Here is a 17,197-nt window from a genome sequence, read left to right as displayed (position 1 = left end):
GTTTGTGTCTCAATTTTCTATCCGGATGAAGACATTTGGTCTTCACAACAAGAACACACACACACACACGGACGCACACACACTCACATGCACGCACACACACACACACACACAGTGGGCAAACTTACAGAGTGTGTGATCAGTAGCTAAACAGTGCAGACGGTGGCAGACTTGTGCTGCCATGCACAGGTCATTGTGAGGTAGCAGAGATAGAATGGACAGCCACAACTCATCAGGTAGACGGAGCCACTGGTTACATACCCCTGGCTGGGAACACACACACACACACACACACACACACACACACACACACACACACACACACACACACACACACACACACACACACACACACACACACACACACACACACACACTATTAACTGTTGGGTGTAATGGTTATTGTAGACTAATATTCAGATAACAATAAATAAATAAATAAATATATTATTCTTACCGTGTATTTGTAAATGGAGGTGTTGTTCACAGTGACTTCTGTATCTGTACCTGCACAAGCAAATATATTTTTGTACCTGGGGTGATTGTTAGTGCGTGTGTGTAAGTAAGTACCGGTAAGTACATTTTATTTATATAGCACTTCTCACAGAGAAAACTCACAAAGTGCTTGAATAAAAATAAAAACAAGGAAAATAAAAACAGAATAGTATAGAGCAGAAAACACTAAACAGCCTATACAATAGATCTCAAAACGTACGTGCGTGCGTGCGTGCGTTTGTGTGTGAGTGTGTGAGTGTGTGTGTGTGTGTGTGTGTGTGTGTAGGGGCTAGGGGGGTATCCTTCAGTCTTATAACATCTCGTTTGATGTGTGAAATAAAATGTCAAATTATAAATGGAAATGAAGGCAAGAAGAGTCTCCAGCACTGATCTCACCTAGAGAGAGCCGATCATGTGACAGTAGTCCAGGCTCTATGAAGTCATGTGACAGTAGTCCAGGCCCTATGAAGTCATGTGACAGTATTCCAGGCTCTATGAAGTCATGCTGGATCAAGTGTGTCTCTTTAGCGAGAAGGCATGTGGGCGGTGTTGTGCTTGGCCGCTTGATGTTTGCTTTGTGTTTGGCTGACATGGTCCTGGTTGGGGCAGGAGACCTGCAACAGGAAGAAACTCATTTTATTTGACTGCGTAGTAGTGCACAATTATACGCATTTGGTGTGTTACACTACAGTACCTTGGCAGTACTTCTCCGTGTGTGAGGGAGCACCAGGAGAGGCATGACCTCTCCCAGAACCTCCAGGAATGACTTGGAGTCCTGCTCCCCACCCTTTGACCTCCAACATTACCGTGATGACCTTTCACCACTGGATGACCTCTGCTCCTTTTTGGCTGAAAAACTAAGCATGGGCACAAATGCACACAAAGAACCCTAAAGGTAATCAGCATTCACAGCCCTTGACATCTACTATACATTATTTAATGGACATAATGCTTTAGTATCTTCTATATACTAGTCTATACTATTTATTACCTGCGTTAGTAGAAGTTCTTAAAGAGTGGTGAGCAGTGCACATAGAACTCTTATCCACAGGTGAAATATTAGGTGAGGTCTTCTTGTCTTCTACAGCTGTAGTACTTTTTGGGTCTCCCACACCTGGCCCTGTTGTTGTCAGATATGGACGGGCAGTCATTTCCTCTGATTCTTTCTCATGTTTATCATGATCTGACTGTATGACAACATCTCCAGGTTTGACACACTGACTCTGGTCCGTTTCGAGTTGATCCAGGTGATTTACACAGTGGAGATACTGCTCATACACAGTAAGGTGTGATGGCATTTTAAAATTAGAAGCTGAATTGGTTTTTGCAGTCTTTGTCATTTGTGTGAAGTAGCTTAACCCGTCATTTTGCTCTTCCATATCCCTCTCTTCAACCACATAATTATCTTCTTCCACTTTTTGAGCATCCACCTCTTTCTTCATACTTTCCACATTCGTCTCCTCCACAGCTTTACAGTACTGCATCTCTGCATCTCTGCTGCTCTTTATCCATGATGGTTCCTTTTCTGTCTGAGCCTCTTCTCTTTTCTGAGCTACTCTAGGTTTGTTCTCTTTAGATAAGGGGCCAAGCGTCCGTAAAATAGAGTACTTTGGAGCGTAGATGCTATCGTTGTGACTAGCTCTGTGAGATGATGCAGATTCTTTTATATAGCGTTGTGCACCATCTGATGTAAGATTCTGGTAATATCTGTTGCTGATGGTTGAGCGGCCTCCTTGAAGCGATATATAAGGATTACATGTTATCCAGCAACCCTCTGGACTAAGGTACGAAGTTTCTTTATAGACACTATTCTTCAGCTCCGTACTCCCAGTGCTGTGACTGTGCTCAGGTACCTCACCCATCCTTTGGGTAAAGGAGATCGCCGTCTGGGGTTTGTCTGGCAGTAGAGTTTTGTTTTTGTATGCTGGGAGCCTATTTTGTAGTTTGCTACTGTTATCATTCTGTGGTTCAAGGTGCTGAACACTTTCCATATCCCATGCTTTGCCTCCACACTGAGCTCCCAAAACCTCATTGGTACAAGGGGTAGTGGAGAAAGGAATGTGGGGTTTAAAAGGGGGTGAAAGTGTATATGCAGGGAGTCTGTTGTGTGTTTCCTCACGCTCTTCACCAGAGCACATGCCACTAGTTTCATGTCTCCTGAGTTTGTGGTAAACATCCCCTGAACCAACATCTGAACTAAGGAAGCTCTGAGCCCAGTCTAACACATGCTGTAGCTTCTGCTGCTCAGTGAGAAGAGAGTCATTTAGAAGAGGGTCCATGTTCTGGTAGAACTCCTGCCTACCACTCCCAGAATCTGGACATACCTCTTTCCGATTCTGTGATAAGATAATGGTTGGATCTGTTATTGGGCAGAAGTAAAACTCTCAGTCTTTACGGGATCATTTTCCAAATTATTTCAGGCTTTTCTGAATTGTGGTATATATTAAACGTTATATTTGTTTTCAGTAGAATTACACTGTACATGATTCATTACTTTAACTACCTTGAAAAACAAACTAAACCAAATGCTTGTTCTTTGACATGTGATAGCAGATTAACAAAATTGTTAACAGAACAAAATAAAACTGTATACATGCCATGATTTGGTCAACATAAATAGTAAAACAAGACATTTATGAACTGGCTAGTAAGATTTGAATCATAATCATCTCTTACCTTTTAAGATTCCCACCCATCTACTATGCAGTCGAGTCTTCGAGCAGGTACAGTAGACCTACAGCATGTATATAACTAGACATGAATCAGACCCTATACTAGTCCCACACTTTAGCCAGCTCTTTATAATGAAGGTTCTAACATTTCCTAGAAATCCTTCTGTGTTGTTCACACATACTATATCACCATAGAGACAACACAAACTGCAATGTCACCTTCCTACCAAATGAGGGAGACATAGTCTTGTAGAATATTATTATGGTATATGTAATATTATGATATTAGAAAGAATAAGGGCAGTTCAATGCCCCCCCCCCCCCCCCCCCCCCCCTTTCAGAAATATATTTACTAGCGCCCTCCACTGTTCTCTGAACAAAGTGGTACTTTGAGAAGCATTACCTGGCATGCTAGTTGTTAATCTATATAACAATGTAGTCTTATTAAAATCCATACAAATCACCCATGAAACAACAAAACAAATCATTGTGCCCTCCCAACAAAGTCATGTGGAAATGAATGCACACAAAACTCAATAACTTTCAATATATATCTATTTGGGGGCTTTATTGTGGCAGTATTAACATATAAAACAATCCATGTTGTTTTTTTGTCAATAACATACAAACATTCAAAATTTTCACTTTACAAAGTTCATAAGGCTTGGTTGTCCCAGAGGGGGAGTTACACCACTGGAAAACTTGCTAGTTTTCACTTTTCTTTTGCTGCTGTTTCTTAAATTGTCTCCCAGAGTTGCTTTTTAAATGAGACTCAATGACAACAAAACAAGTAACCAATAAAACAATGGAGAGTGATCCATGCACCAGAAAATGCTACTGTTCATGCCCATACAACACTGTAATTATCTACTCATCATCCGCATTATTATTTTCCTTGGACACATGTGCTGTCCAATATGTTTGCATATATTAGACCTGAGTACAAATATTTAAAACTTAAGCCAGTTTAAAACATTTGGGTATTGTTAATTTAAGTCAGTTTTTCATTTTCCAGGCAAGATTAATCCGTTTAAGGTTTTTAAATATATGACTCATGTCTAGAAATGTTTTATTTGCATTTTTTAGTACATCAGGTATGACATCAACTTGTTTAAATCACAGTTTACATAACAGACAGGAAGAATTGCATTTCGGTCGTGGAATTGGGACATTTTTACTTTCAGGTCTCTTTTATGCTACTTGCATATACTGTAACTCAAGGTCAATAACTCAAATAAAATAACTACATTTCAAAAGATAATTTCCCTTTTAAAGTTTAGAAAAGGCTGCTAAATTGAACAAGCTACAATGTAATAATGCTACAGTGACACTGCTACTGTATGTCAACAGAGTTGAATGGCCTTTTGTGGATTATATTTGCAATGATTTGAAGTTTCAGAGAAAAACAAAATCCTAAACGAAAAAGAAAACCGCAAATATTTGTCACAAGACATTTTAAATGCAGTAAAAGAAAACTGAGAATGACAAATTTTCAGCATCTATATGCCTAAGGTAAATTAATTGGACTGAAAGTGAAAATCAACCCCACCCCTGGTTATGATATGGGTAATGTTAACATGCTGTGTTAGTAATGAGGTCAGGTGTTAGCAATAGCATCAAGCTTTGTTTTTTATGATTTACAACCACAGAGATATACGTACAATTTATTAAGGTAGGTATTAATCTACAATCAGGCTACTCACATGGTAGCTTTAAAACAATATTCTAAGCAGCAATTAAGAAATATTCCCTTTTGTATTGACTGAGACATAATTTGTGAAAATAATCCCTTGGGCCTTTTTTGCAATGTACTGTATTAAAAGAAAAGTATTTTTTTTAATAAAAGAAAAGAATAAGCTAATTTGCAGTCATGTTTCCAGTCTTGTCAAATCTATATATTATCTGACCAACTACTGGCCAACTTGACTGTGGCCTCACAATAGCCTTTAGTGTGTCCAGTTGTGATGTTACAACAAATCGACTGCAGTGACTGCACCAAAAGGCAATCTACAGTATATTGAACAATTTTCGTCACTCTCATTGCTAAAAGAACGGAGAACATGCATTTATCTACGATAGTACAGACAGCCAAGCCTATTAAATATTCTTACAAGAAAGGGGGGGTGGGGGGAAGGAAGTAGGAAAGGAAATCTGCATCCAGACGGTTTCTTTTTTTGCCACTAATATTAACACAGTTTACAGACAAGGGCATGCAGTCTGCATTTAGGAGGTCAGCTATTAGCTAAGTGAGATTGTTGAATAAACATGATGCCCATAAACAAGGGACTATAGCTAGGACCATGGTCATGTCCAGTTGTATACATTAGGCTTATACCAGAGTACCAGAACCCTTTATATAAAATGTAAGGATTTTATATAAAATGCTCTGGTCTTTACATTGTAATGCATGTGTATATCAGAAGAGCTTGACTGTGAAGGTTGCCTATGGTAATAATATTTTCCATTAATAGTTATTGGATGTTGATATTTGGTTGATATTCAATGCATATGGGTCATCTTCAGATTCTTCACCCATGAGTGAAGGTATTTCAACACCAGTTTACGGAATTAAATGCTTATCCATGCCTAAGTATCAAACGGTATCATAGTGGTTTGGCCCTTTCCTTGGTTTCAGCATCATAATGCACCGCGTGTATTCTGGTAGGAAAATAAAGTATTTATTTGTCCCAAACAAGCATGGATTGTGTTTTAATGCAATTATGAATGCATTGCGTTTGTATATTTGCATGGGAAAACGTGATTAAAGTGATTTATGTATGATGCTGCAACACTGGGCGGACTATGGGATATATATTTAGAGTGTGTCATGGCAATGCACATTGCAGTGGCCATTGCAGAAAGCCTACTGTACGTACTGTAGAGATTGAAACATGTTAACTGGAGAGAGCATTACCTTTATAAAATGAGTATAAACGAAGCCTTGGTGAAACTCTACCATTAGACTAGAGCCAGAGAGGTGGACAGGTTGCACTCTGATCTCTACCATTAGACTAGAGCCAGAGGTGGACAGGTTGCACTCTGATCTAGAGCCAGAGAGGTGGACAGGTTGCACTCTGATCTAGAGCCAGAGAGGTGGACAGGTTGCACTCTGATCTAGAGCCAGAGAGGTGGACAGGTTGCACTCTGATCTCTACCATTAGACTAGAGCCAGAGGTGGACAGGTTGCACTCTGATCTCTACCATTAGACTAGAGCCAGAGGTGGACAGGTTGCACTCTGATCTAGAGCCAGAGGTGGACAGGTTGCACTCTGATCTCTACCATTAGACTAGAGCCAGAGGTGGACAGGTTGCACTCTGATCTCTACCATTAGACTAGAGCCAGAGGTGGACAGGTTGCACTCTGATCTCTACCATTAGACTAGAGCCAGAGAGGTGGACAGGTTGCACTCTGATCTAGAGCCAGAGGTGGACAGGTTGCACTCTGATCTTCAGGTTGTTATTTCTGTTCCGGATCATAGTTTAGTATTTTTATTTTTATTCTTAGTGTTAAAAGCAGGTTTAGTTAAGTTTTAATTTTGCAGAAAGGCTGAGTTTTAGTTTTGTTTTCATTCTTCTTAATGTTGGTGTTAGTTTATTTATTTTATTTTTTATTGTAATGAGGATTTGAGTTTTTGTTTTTAAGCCTTCTTTTTATTTCAGTTAAAGCAGCACTATGTAACTTTACGGTACTACCCTGGATTTGAACCCAGTTTCCTGCGCAAGTGCTGAAGTTTTACCATTGAGCTAATAGGGCCTGACTGCTTGCTCAGGGGATAAATTTAATCTTAACCATGAGGTCCGAATTCGGGTCAGATCCTGTGTCTAGGTGAGACATGACCTTTGACACGATCTAAATGTCTCGATAGAAGAGCAGGAGACAAAATACAACCACCCCAATTGTATAAGTTACAGTATTGTATTAACATACTCTACCATACAGATTGGACGTACAACATTACATTTTTTTAATTAAAAAGAAAGTTAATACATAGTGCCGCTTTAACTAATATATTTGGACAATTCTAGTTATTTTGTTAGTTTTTGTGAACTGTAACAACCCTGTTCTGGACCCAGCATCTGCTGCAAATAAAGTCTCATTTATAGTTAGTTGTGCGACACCACCGTGCAACTAAGTATAAATCAGAAATGATCAACTGTGGCACAGAATCACTAGGCCTATTAAGTAACACTACAGGGGAGTGTACAGTAACCAAATGGACCCGTAAGGGACAATTTAGTTATATGTGTACACGCTCTCATTTACACCTGGATAAATTACCACAGATACTTTTACTGTCTATACAATACAGTTTACAAGGCTGCCATTGACAACTGAGATCTCTCTTATCAAAAATGATTAACAGACGGGTACAGTACTTAGTTTAGACAGTTTTTGGTTTAGACTAGATTGGTTAGACCAGTCATTAGTCCTACAACTACAAACCTCTCACCCTAAACCCTCACCCTAAACCTAACCTCCCACGGGGCAGCACACCTAAACCTAACCATAACCCATGTCTAACCAATGACTAGTCTAAACTAAGTATGCACCCCTTAACAGACAGCATAGCCAAATCAAAGTATAAATAATTTACACGTGTGGCTTTAGACTTGATTTATGGTGTGTGTGTGTGTGTGTGTGTGTGTGTGTGTGTGTGTGTGTGTGTGTTACATTTGTAAGGTTTGGATATTTTACATTAACACGACATTTATGAATATTGTCGATATAAATTATGTGGTGTATGCAACGGTTAGATGTGTGTAGTTTTTTCCCCTTTTTAAAATACGCGTTTGTTACTTTGAACACACAAAGACTATTCAACTGCTAATGCCCTTTCCTGAGAAGTTTATCCAAATTGAAATAAATAGATTTCAGTTTAAAAGAATATCATCTGATCTGAGGTCAGTTCTTCCTACCTTCCCCCATACATTCTCCTTTCATCTCAGGACCACCATGCTGCAGCTAACAGGTTCTGTCATCATCAGCAATCAACCTGAGTTCCCAAAGGCCAAAGAAAACATGAAGATTTAACCACTTAAAGGAACATTTCCCCAAAAACGACTCACCTCATTCATGGAATTGTTTTTTAGTTTTTGTTGCATTCTATAGCCAATAATTCTATATTTTTGTGTGATAGGAACTCTCTTTTACATAAACCACTGGGACTCTAGAATTCCTTTTCTGGGGAGAACATTAGCCGAAAATAGCAGATCTACAAGCTCACAATGCCTCGCGTTGCGAGGAGCTGTGAGCTTGTGAGCTCAAGTATTGAAAATGGGAAATACTCCAAGTAAAGTAAAAGTACCAGAAAATTGTACTTAAGTACAGTACTTGAGTAAATGTAATTAGTTACTTTTCACCACTGTTAGCAACACTACAGTTTTACCACCTCCTCAACCCAGGGAAATGTCCATTCCATGCTGTAACAGTCATTTCTTCTAACCTGTACATTATAATCAGAATTGACTACTTATCCTTAGTAGCCTAAGCTAACATTGAGTTCAGCAGACATTTAGTAGTTAGACAACACACAGGTTTCATCATCACAAAGACTACACTTTCCTCCTGCCATTCACCTGACCTTAAAATGACATCAGATAATCTGAAACAGTTGAAATCTGTGGTCTGTATAAGCGATTGTGCTATAACTTCTGTAGGAAAAACCCAGGACGCTACCAAGTCAACTCATGCTGACGGTAGTCTTTAAAAATAGCTTAGACACCCAACACTCGATAAACTGTAATAAATTAGTTATTTTTTTTGTCATCTTTTGTAAACTCTTAATTTTAAAATAATCTCAAAGTAGATGCTCTGACTGAAAAATTCCTGAAATACCTGCATCACATAAAAATGTACAAAACGTTAAAAACAACTTTTTAAGCTTGGAAGTATAGTCATCAATATTTGTCTTGTTTTGTAAATATACATAACGTACCTACAGTATGGGCTTACAGTACGTAGGTTGTGGTCGTGGCCAGTGACGCAACGGTTGCCCTCAAATCCATCACATTCCTCTGTTCCCACCACTCCGTCATGACTGACAGGCTCTGTGACAATGAGGGTCATTTGGGGGTATTTACCTTAAAGTCATTACAGCTTGCCAGCATCAAAAGTGATCAGACTAAACAACATCATGTAGAATGACAGCAACCCCTCCTTTCTCTTATGAGAAATATGAGCTTCTTCTAACCCGTCTTTCCTCTGTCCCTCTCCTTTCCGGCAAAAACGATGTACCTTATAGGAAGTGTCTTCAGTCTTAAATTCTCTTTTCCTTCAAAAAGAGAAGAAGTTTGCCAAGGGAGTGAGATATTTTACATGTTTCAATGTACTTTTATTTCAGACAAATCAGGCAGACTTTTGATTCCATGTATAATGCCATTTGCTCATAAAATACCACTGTACATTGAAACCAGTGAAATGCTCTCATTCCTTTGGCTCATGTTTTCGTTTTCTTTGAGAAGTCTCAAATTCTGAGGCTGAATGTAAGACTAAACTACTTTTACTACTACATTTGTAGATTGTGTGTCTCCTCCTCAGTCTGACCATAAGTTCTCCACGGCCGTGCTGATCTTGCAGAGGATCCAGCGTCGCAGGGGGCAGTAGTACTCGTAGTGGAACTGCTCAAACTCGGGGGTCTGACGGATCTCACGGAGGAATGACACGTCGATGTCCGACTCCAAGAGCAGCAGTAGTGTGGGCACGGCGATAAGGAGGACCCCCATCACCACGGCAACCAAGCGGGCCATACTCAACATGCACGCGTTGACTCTCTCGTTGGACGACAGGAGATGGAAGCCGCTGCTCAGGACACCTCCCACTCGGCACCTCCCCGCCTGGCGGATGCGTTCGTAGGCGCGGTCTCGTTCTCTCTCTGCCTCCAGCTGGGCTTGGATGTCAGGGTCTGCATGGAGCTCCCTCAGTAGTCTAACTGGGCTCTGGGTTGGGGCAAACAGCAGGTCTACACCCCCTTGGCTGTCATCCACCGGTGTGGGCAGCATGCTGGCACAGGGACTACGTGTGGGAGAGTATGCAGGCATATACATATATATACAGGCAAATATATACACAAACAATAACATCAATGCAAATAAAGTACAAGTGAGGATGTTGGATAAAATAAACGGCATATTTGTTACAAAATCTTTAGATGAACACCTGTAGACCAATTCTGAGATGGTCAGGGCTCCACTCGTCTCCTCCTCCTCCTCCTCCTCCTCTTCAAATGCTGCTTTTGGCGTCTGAGTTGGGAGGTTTGTGGTTTCTGTGGAAACACGTGGAGGTTGCAGTTCATTTCCCGAGACAGGCTTCCCGACTTCAGCTCCTGGTTGTTCCACCTCAGTGGCTGTGGTCGAGGGTTTGAGAGGAGAGAGGTGTTCTGAGTCCTTCAGAGCCACAACACCTGGAGAATGAGAGAGAGTATACAGGATGACGACATAGTCTATACCAGTAAGACGCCTAAGGGCAAGAAGCGACTTCTCCCCTAAAGGGCGAGGTCGCCTCATTGACGGCAGACTGCTGGGCAAGAGCATATATAGAGCCATATACAGTATGGAGATCTAAGGGTTTGAGGTCAGATGTGGAGTAGCTGGCCAATATTGATTACATCAGGGATCTCCATACACTGTATGGGCAGATCGTCCTTTTAGGGCGAGGTCGCTTCTCGCCCTCAGGCGTCTTATTGGTATATAAAAGTCATTTATTATTTAGTTAGTATTATGATATTGCCCACTAAACTGTTGTCTCTACTTGTATAGCCTTCTCTGTCCTAAATTGTAGTTGACAATGCCAGCCACACGATGGCGATGCTGTACTAAATGTACTTCATGTTATGTAGGAAGAAAGTAAACATTTTAATTTTTAAATTGACAATGTAAAATTCCAATAATACATATAACTTATTTTGCAAAGTACAATATTTAATCCCCCGCACACATAAATCCTTTGCCAAACCATTTAAAAACAACTAATACTGTACATGCTATGGACATGTTTTTACAATATATGAACTTTGTGTCATGTTTTTGTATCTTCCAAGTGCCTATAGTAGACTTTGGCTCATGAGTCATGCTCTGAATGCAAGCCATTTCCAATACCCAGCCACGTATAAATAATTAAATGAGTAATCTATTTCTGGTTTGTGTGATTAAATAAAAATGCCTAAAGAAATAATACATTGTTGTTAATATAACTAGCTAGACATGACAACACAGCAAAGACCCTTTTGTGTATTTGAATGCAGTTTATCCTGAGGTGTTGTTGACTCATTGCTCTATGTTAAGACATTACTGTCACCTCAGTGATCTCCATAATCGCACGTGTGTCTCTCTCTCTGTGTGTGTGTGTGTGTGTGTGTGTGTGTGTGTGTGTGTGTGTGTGTGTGTGTGTGTGTGTGTGTGTGTGTGTGTGTGTGTGTGTGTGTGTGTGTGTGTGTGTGTGTGTGTGTGTGTGTGTGTGTGTGTGTGTGTGTGTGTGTGTGTGTGTGTGTGTGTGTGTGTGTGCACGCGGTAAAAATAGGCCCAGCTGTCTTCCTGCTGTGGATTAGGAGAGCTACTGCAGGGGCTAAATATCCTGTGACGTACAACTGAACCAGTAACACCTTCCCAGTTTCTCCCATCACATCTCTCTCTCTCTCTCTCTCTCTCTCTCTCTCTCTCTCTCTCTCTCTCTCTCTCTCTCTCTCTCTCTCTCTCTCTCTCACACACAATGGCCAGCATTTTTCTGCATTATGCAGTAATTTATGAATAACCCAGACTCATTATAGAATACCATAGCAGTTAATAGGCATCTTAAGATCTTTGCAGACAAAAAAGCTATCTTTTTCTTTTTTTTTTTTTTTTTTTTGCAGTAGTATTATGTCACAACCTCACAGCCAAAGACATCCAAGGCCACACCGAGTAGCTCATCAGTAACCATGCCAACTGATTCAAAGACGAGTTGTGAGAAAGAAAAGGAGTGAAAACAGTGCTGACAGCCATGTTGTTGATGACATGTATTATTGTGTTGATTTATGTATGTTATTATGATGATGAATTGAACACATAGGACCACACCATGTGCTGTTTACATGTCTGACTAATCAATAAAAAAACTAACAATGGTTGATCTCAGAAGTAGATAAAATCAAATGTATAGTGAAGGTGAAAGAAGAGAAAGATTCATTCATATAGAGCCTTTATCTATCACGCTTTCCATTATGACACACGCACGCATGCACGCACGCACATACACACAAACACTATCTCACTCTCTCATTCTCTACTTCTCCCTCCCTGTCGGTCAACTCAAAAGCAGAAACTACACTGTAAAATACTGAGTGTTCATTTAACTCCTAGTTCCTCTGGTTCCAATCACAGTCACTCACATTTCAACTGACACCCAGGATTTTGCAGTGTGGCTAGCCTATCCTCATATCAGCTGATTCACACAGCAAGCCGCTAGATTCCTGCATGTCATTCACCCGCGCAAACACAGAGAGAGACGGCATGCCGAGAGAGGGAGACAGATGGAGACAGAGAGACAGAGAGGGATTTTCCCAGTACTCTGCCTGTGTTGACAGGTGTATTTAACTTGGACCAGGCACCATTCATCCTCATTGTCGACACCAAAACAAATGCCCTAATAGTATTATTAGTTTGTACTACGCACCAATGCACCAATTCATGTTACATATACCTGTCTATCATATACTGTACATGCCCAAGAAAATTCAAGCAAGATTTTGAAAATGTTTCAGTCAAAAGTGTGACGTGGTGGTAGGAGGCAGAGCCAACAAAAAGCAGTGCGGCAAAGTTTCTGCACTGTGGCGAAGCACGCTGTGGTCTGAAATAGGCGTGGACTAGAAGTACACTCAGAGGTGACATGGGAGTTTCAGACATTGTTCTGTAGTTGTACACACCCACGTGAAACTGTTCTGTAGTTGTACACACCCACGTGAAACTGTTCAGACATTGTTCTGTAGTTGTACACACTCACGTGAAACTGTTCAGACATTGTTCTGTAGTTGTACACACCCACGTGAAACTGCTTGAAGAGTTGGGAATGGCCTTTTAAATTGAATCCATGAGGAACTGAAGCTAGATCACATTATGAAGCAACGCTACCATTCTGATGTTCAAAATGCCTTTTTCCGAATTGGCACATTGTTAGACAATAAAACTTCAATTTCTTCACCTACCCATAGCCATAAACAACCATGCAACTCCATAGCCTTACTCACGTTATAAATGTGAAAAGGGCTGTTAGAGAGACTATTAGTATTGTACTGTGTTGGTATAATACAAACATGAACATGTGGCACTCTTTCCCTCATGTGCATCCATCCATGCACACACACACACACACACACACACACACACGTGCACGCACGCACACGCTCACTCTCTCGGGAGTCTAAGAATGTTTGACAGATGATACTTGGAGTTGTTGCCAAGCATTTAGCACCAACAAACCTGTCAACCCAACTGCTAAGCTAAACCAATGTGTGTGCTTAAGCAATACTATTGTTGGACAGTCTCAATAGAGCCATCCAGATCAAATTAATTAATTGAGGATTAGTTGTCTTTAGTGATGTCTTGATGTTTTTTTGTTTTTGTTTTTCCCAGTTTTTTAGCAGTCTAGCTTCACCCCTTGAAATAACAGAAACAGAATCTGAGAACTGAATCCTCAATCAATAATACATGGCATACACTACATACAGTAATAGTCCAAATCTCGAGTTACAATGAGCCCATGCATGCCTCTGAGTTAGAGTTTCTCCTGATTATATAATCGACCTTAGAAACATGCAGCTATCCATTCAGGTTATGGGGAAAATGTAAATTACTTTGCAAGTTGTGTTTAGTGGTGACAAAGTAAACACTGACTGCATGCACCTACTCCAAAATCGCCAACATTTTGGACACAAAAGAACTGGAGAAAGGTGCACATTCAAGCCAGGATGATTCTTGCCATCTGCGAGCTTCACAAATGCCATGCATTTTAGGCCAGTTAAATCTGGTTTGTTCCAGGACCCCTATCTACACAGTACACTACATTATAAGTCTCGATTGGCCCTAATCATTCAACCATGTAACGCATTGTTTGCTTTCCATGTAATGTTTTAAAGTAAACACTACATTTAAAACCTCTCTAATTCTACTAGTAGCCTATAGTTAAAGAGCAGATAGAAACCTCACACTAATTACTTTGTCCAGCAAGTCAAAAATATCTCTGACTGCTGTATGTCCATCAGTGGTGGAAAAAGTACGGTAACACTTTATATTAAGGTCGCCTTTATAATGCATCATAAGCACATTATAAATGCGCTATAATGCATTATAAAGACGACCTTAATATAAAGTGTTACCACACACGTTTTTTACTTAAAGGTATATTCAGTGATTTCACTTAATTCAAATATCACTTATTCTTTTGTTTTCTTGTGATAATCCTCCCTACTATAGTGTGCTGACCATATACTGTAAGGGGTTCCTCCCTGTCCCCAGTTAACCTGGGTTAAAACCTTAGGTTTCGTTTTTGGCTAGGTGGCACAGATTTCATCCAATCAGAATAAAGAGGGGCCTTCCACCAATCATACAAAAGTATTGGTATCAAAATGTACGTAAACTACCAAAAGTAAAAGTACTCATTTTGCAGAATGTCACATTTCAAGTTTTGAATCGACAAGCAGATCTGCTTGTAGATCGGCTATTTTCAAATGGCTGAAATGTATATAGGGCTAAAGTGGTTACTGTGTGTTTTGTAACTAGTAGTATTAGCCCAACTACAGTTCTCAAAAAGAACTGGAGTAAAAGCACAATATTTGGATCCGAGGAAAAGTACTGGCAATCGACAATACTCCAGTAAAGTACATTATACAGTACTTCAAAATTGTACTTAAGTACAGCACTAAAGTAAATGTACATATAGTTACACCATTCATTTGTACTTTTCTGTCTCCTACCGGTTCCAGCGATGTGCCCGCCGTGGCCCACTAGGCGTATGTAAACATCCCGTGCGGTGTGATTGGCTATGCGTAGATGCAGGCTGCGGCGAGTCGTTATCTTCACCTGGCACTTCAAGGCGTCCACCAGAGCCACGGACGAGTCCCGCTCCTCTCCGCTCTCTCCTGGGTGGAACACTTCCAAGGCCCCCAATTCACCCGCCTCGCCCACCTCCTGGGTCCCTAGTGGCCCCTTCGCCATCTCCGGGTCTGCGCCTGGCCCAAGAGGCCCTCCTACCCTGCCATAGGTGTCCGTGTCCGCTATGTCACTCGGGTCGCTAACGGCCGGCCCCAAACCGTTCTGCCCGCTTGGGACGCCTCCGACATCAGCGCCGTTTCTGTGCTCCTGCAGCACTTCCATTGTCTGATGACAGCTGTCTATGGTGAGATCCACACACACATCCAGTACACAACAGGCTGACCAGACTGTCAGCTGAGCTCTGAGACTGGGCTGGGCATGAAGGCGCACACGCACGCGAGCACACACACACACACACACACACACACACACACACACACACACACACACCCCCACACCCTCTTATGAATGTCAGTGATGTTAACAAAGAGTGAGTGGGGGGCATTAGAGGAGGATCAGGTCCAAAGCTGAAGGTTCTATATTTAACCTGCTGGTCCTGATCATTGAGGGTGAGCTAATCTAACTCTGATTACAGGCAGGCCTGCATGTCATGGCCTGGTCTAGAATGAGATGAGGGTCGTTTCCTTTCTGTCTATCTTTCTTTAACCATCTTAATTTTCACTACAGTCATTATCAAACACTTTATTCTGCACAAATGCACAAACTGTAAGTACGCGCACACACATGCACGCATGCACGCACACACATGCGCGCGCACGCGAGAGTGAGTAACGGCCAAGCTACACCGGGCATGTGTGCGTTTTGACGTAAGCGCACTGCGAAGTACGCGTGTGAAATGCCCCGGCTACACCAGATCTGTGGCGCGTGGCAGATTTGTGCGGTACCTTCCGGGAAGATATATAGATACGCGCGCACGGGGGCATACGCACGTAAAAAAAAGAAGAACCGATCCTATTTTTAGAGCACGCGTATCTGTGGCCCGCGGTATCCGTGCGTCTGGTGTAGCTGGTATCATTGACATATATTGGTCCAAACGCACTGTACGCGCGCAGTAAACGCATACGCACTGTGCGCACAAACGCGCGCAAAATCCCCCGGTGTAGCCCGGCCGTGAGTGAGCGAGCGAGCGAGTGAGTGATGCGCGTGCATGCATGCATCCGTGAGTGTGGCTTATACAGTGATGAGGCAGGGGACAAACTCTACAAATAGGGTAAGGTCATGTCGCCTCTTGAAACCGACCTTGGGTCAGTTTCTTGTTTCCCCTCTAATGGCTCAGATTAGTCCTCTGAATATAGGCAGTGATCCGAGAGCAGCACTTGGGGACACTTTATCCCAAGTCCTATAGCCATGCTGAGACTAGGAAAGCAATTATTCTTCTGTCTCACTCATGTGACTTTACTTCGTCCTTTGTCACCCTATCTTACAAAACAAATCTTTTCAAGATTATTTGTAGGACATTGCCGCTTTATTAGGTAACCTACACAGTATAAAGAAATATGGGGCAGAACAAAGTGCTTGCAAATGTTATTTATTTTATTACGTAGATTGAACATTGAATATTTTGTAATTGGTTCAAAAGGCACTTTGATTTGATCATATTATTCAGCCACTCCCAAGCTGACCATGTGGGTAATGGTTCGAATGGTTACTGTAGCAGGCAGCTCTTTGACTTTGCCAAAAAGGAATAGTTTTTTCCTGTAATGGGGATCAGGGTCAGACGAAGAGAGAGAGATGGTCGGTAGACAGAGAGAGATGGAGAAAGGGGACGTGTGAGAGGTCTATGAATAGAGTGAGAAAACGACTGCTTGCTATGACGTGATGCTTTTATTAGTGTCAAGGTCTAAAGAGAGTGGGTAAGGGGAGATGGTAGGAGGCTGGATGCTGGGAAGGTGAGGAAAGGTAGGGTGTTGGGGACAGAAAGGACCGAGAGCTGGGAGGATCATGGAGGG

The 17,197-nt window shown here is 41.5% G+C and overlaps 1 protein-coding gene across 1 annotated transcript in view; it reads right to left on the bottom strand.

Annotated features, from left to right (window-relative positions):
• Window positions 1-7,188: 7,188 nt before the first annotated feature.
• Window positions 7,189-17,197, bottom strand: part of frmd3 (FERM domain containing 3) — a 72,084-nt gene continuing 62,075 nt past the window's right edge. Inside the window, exons 15-16 of the mRNA XM_083784479.1 lie at window positions 10,324-10,567; window positions 7,189-10,179 (exon numbers count right to left, since the gene is read on the bottom strand). Of these exons, the coding sequence (XP_083640605.1) occupies window positions 9,702-10,179; window positions 10,324-10,567 (722 nt within the window). The 3' untranslated portion in view covers window positions 7,189-9,701. The remainder of the gene's footprint in view (window positions 10,180-10,323; window positions 10,568-17,197) is intronic.

This window comes from Protomyctophum parallelum (genome assembly GCF_964188405.1).
Source record: "Protomyctophum parallelum genome assembly, chromosome: 15".
Lineage (NCBI taxonomy): Eukaryota > Metazoa > Chordata > Actinopteri > Myctophiformes > Myctophidae > Protomyctophum > Protomyctophum parallelum.
Note: the sequence above shows the minus strand (reverse complement) of the source record. Positions and strands in the feature narration are given on the sequence as shown.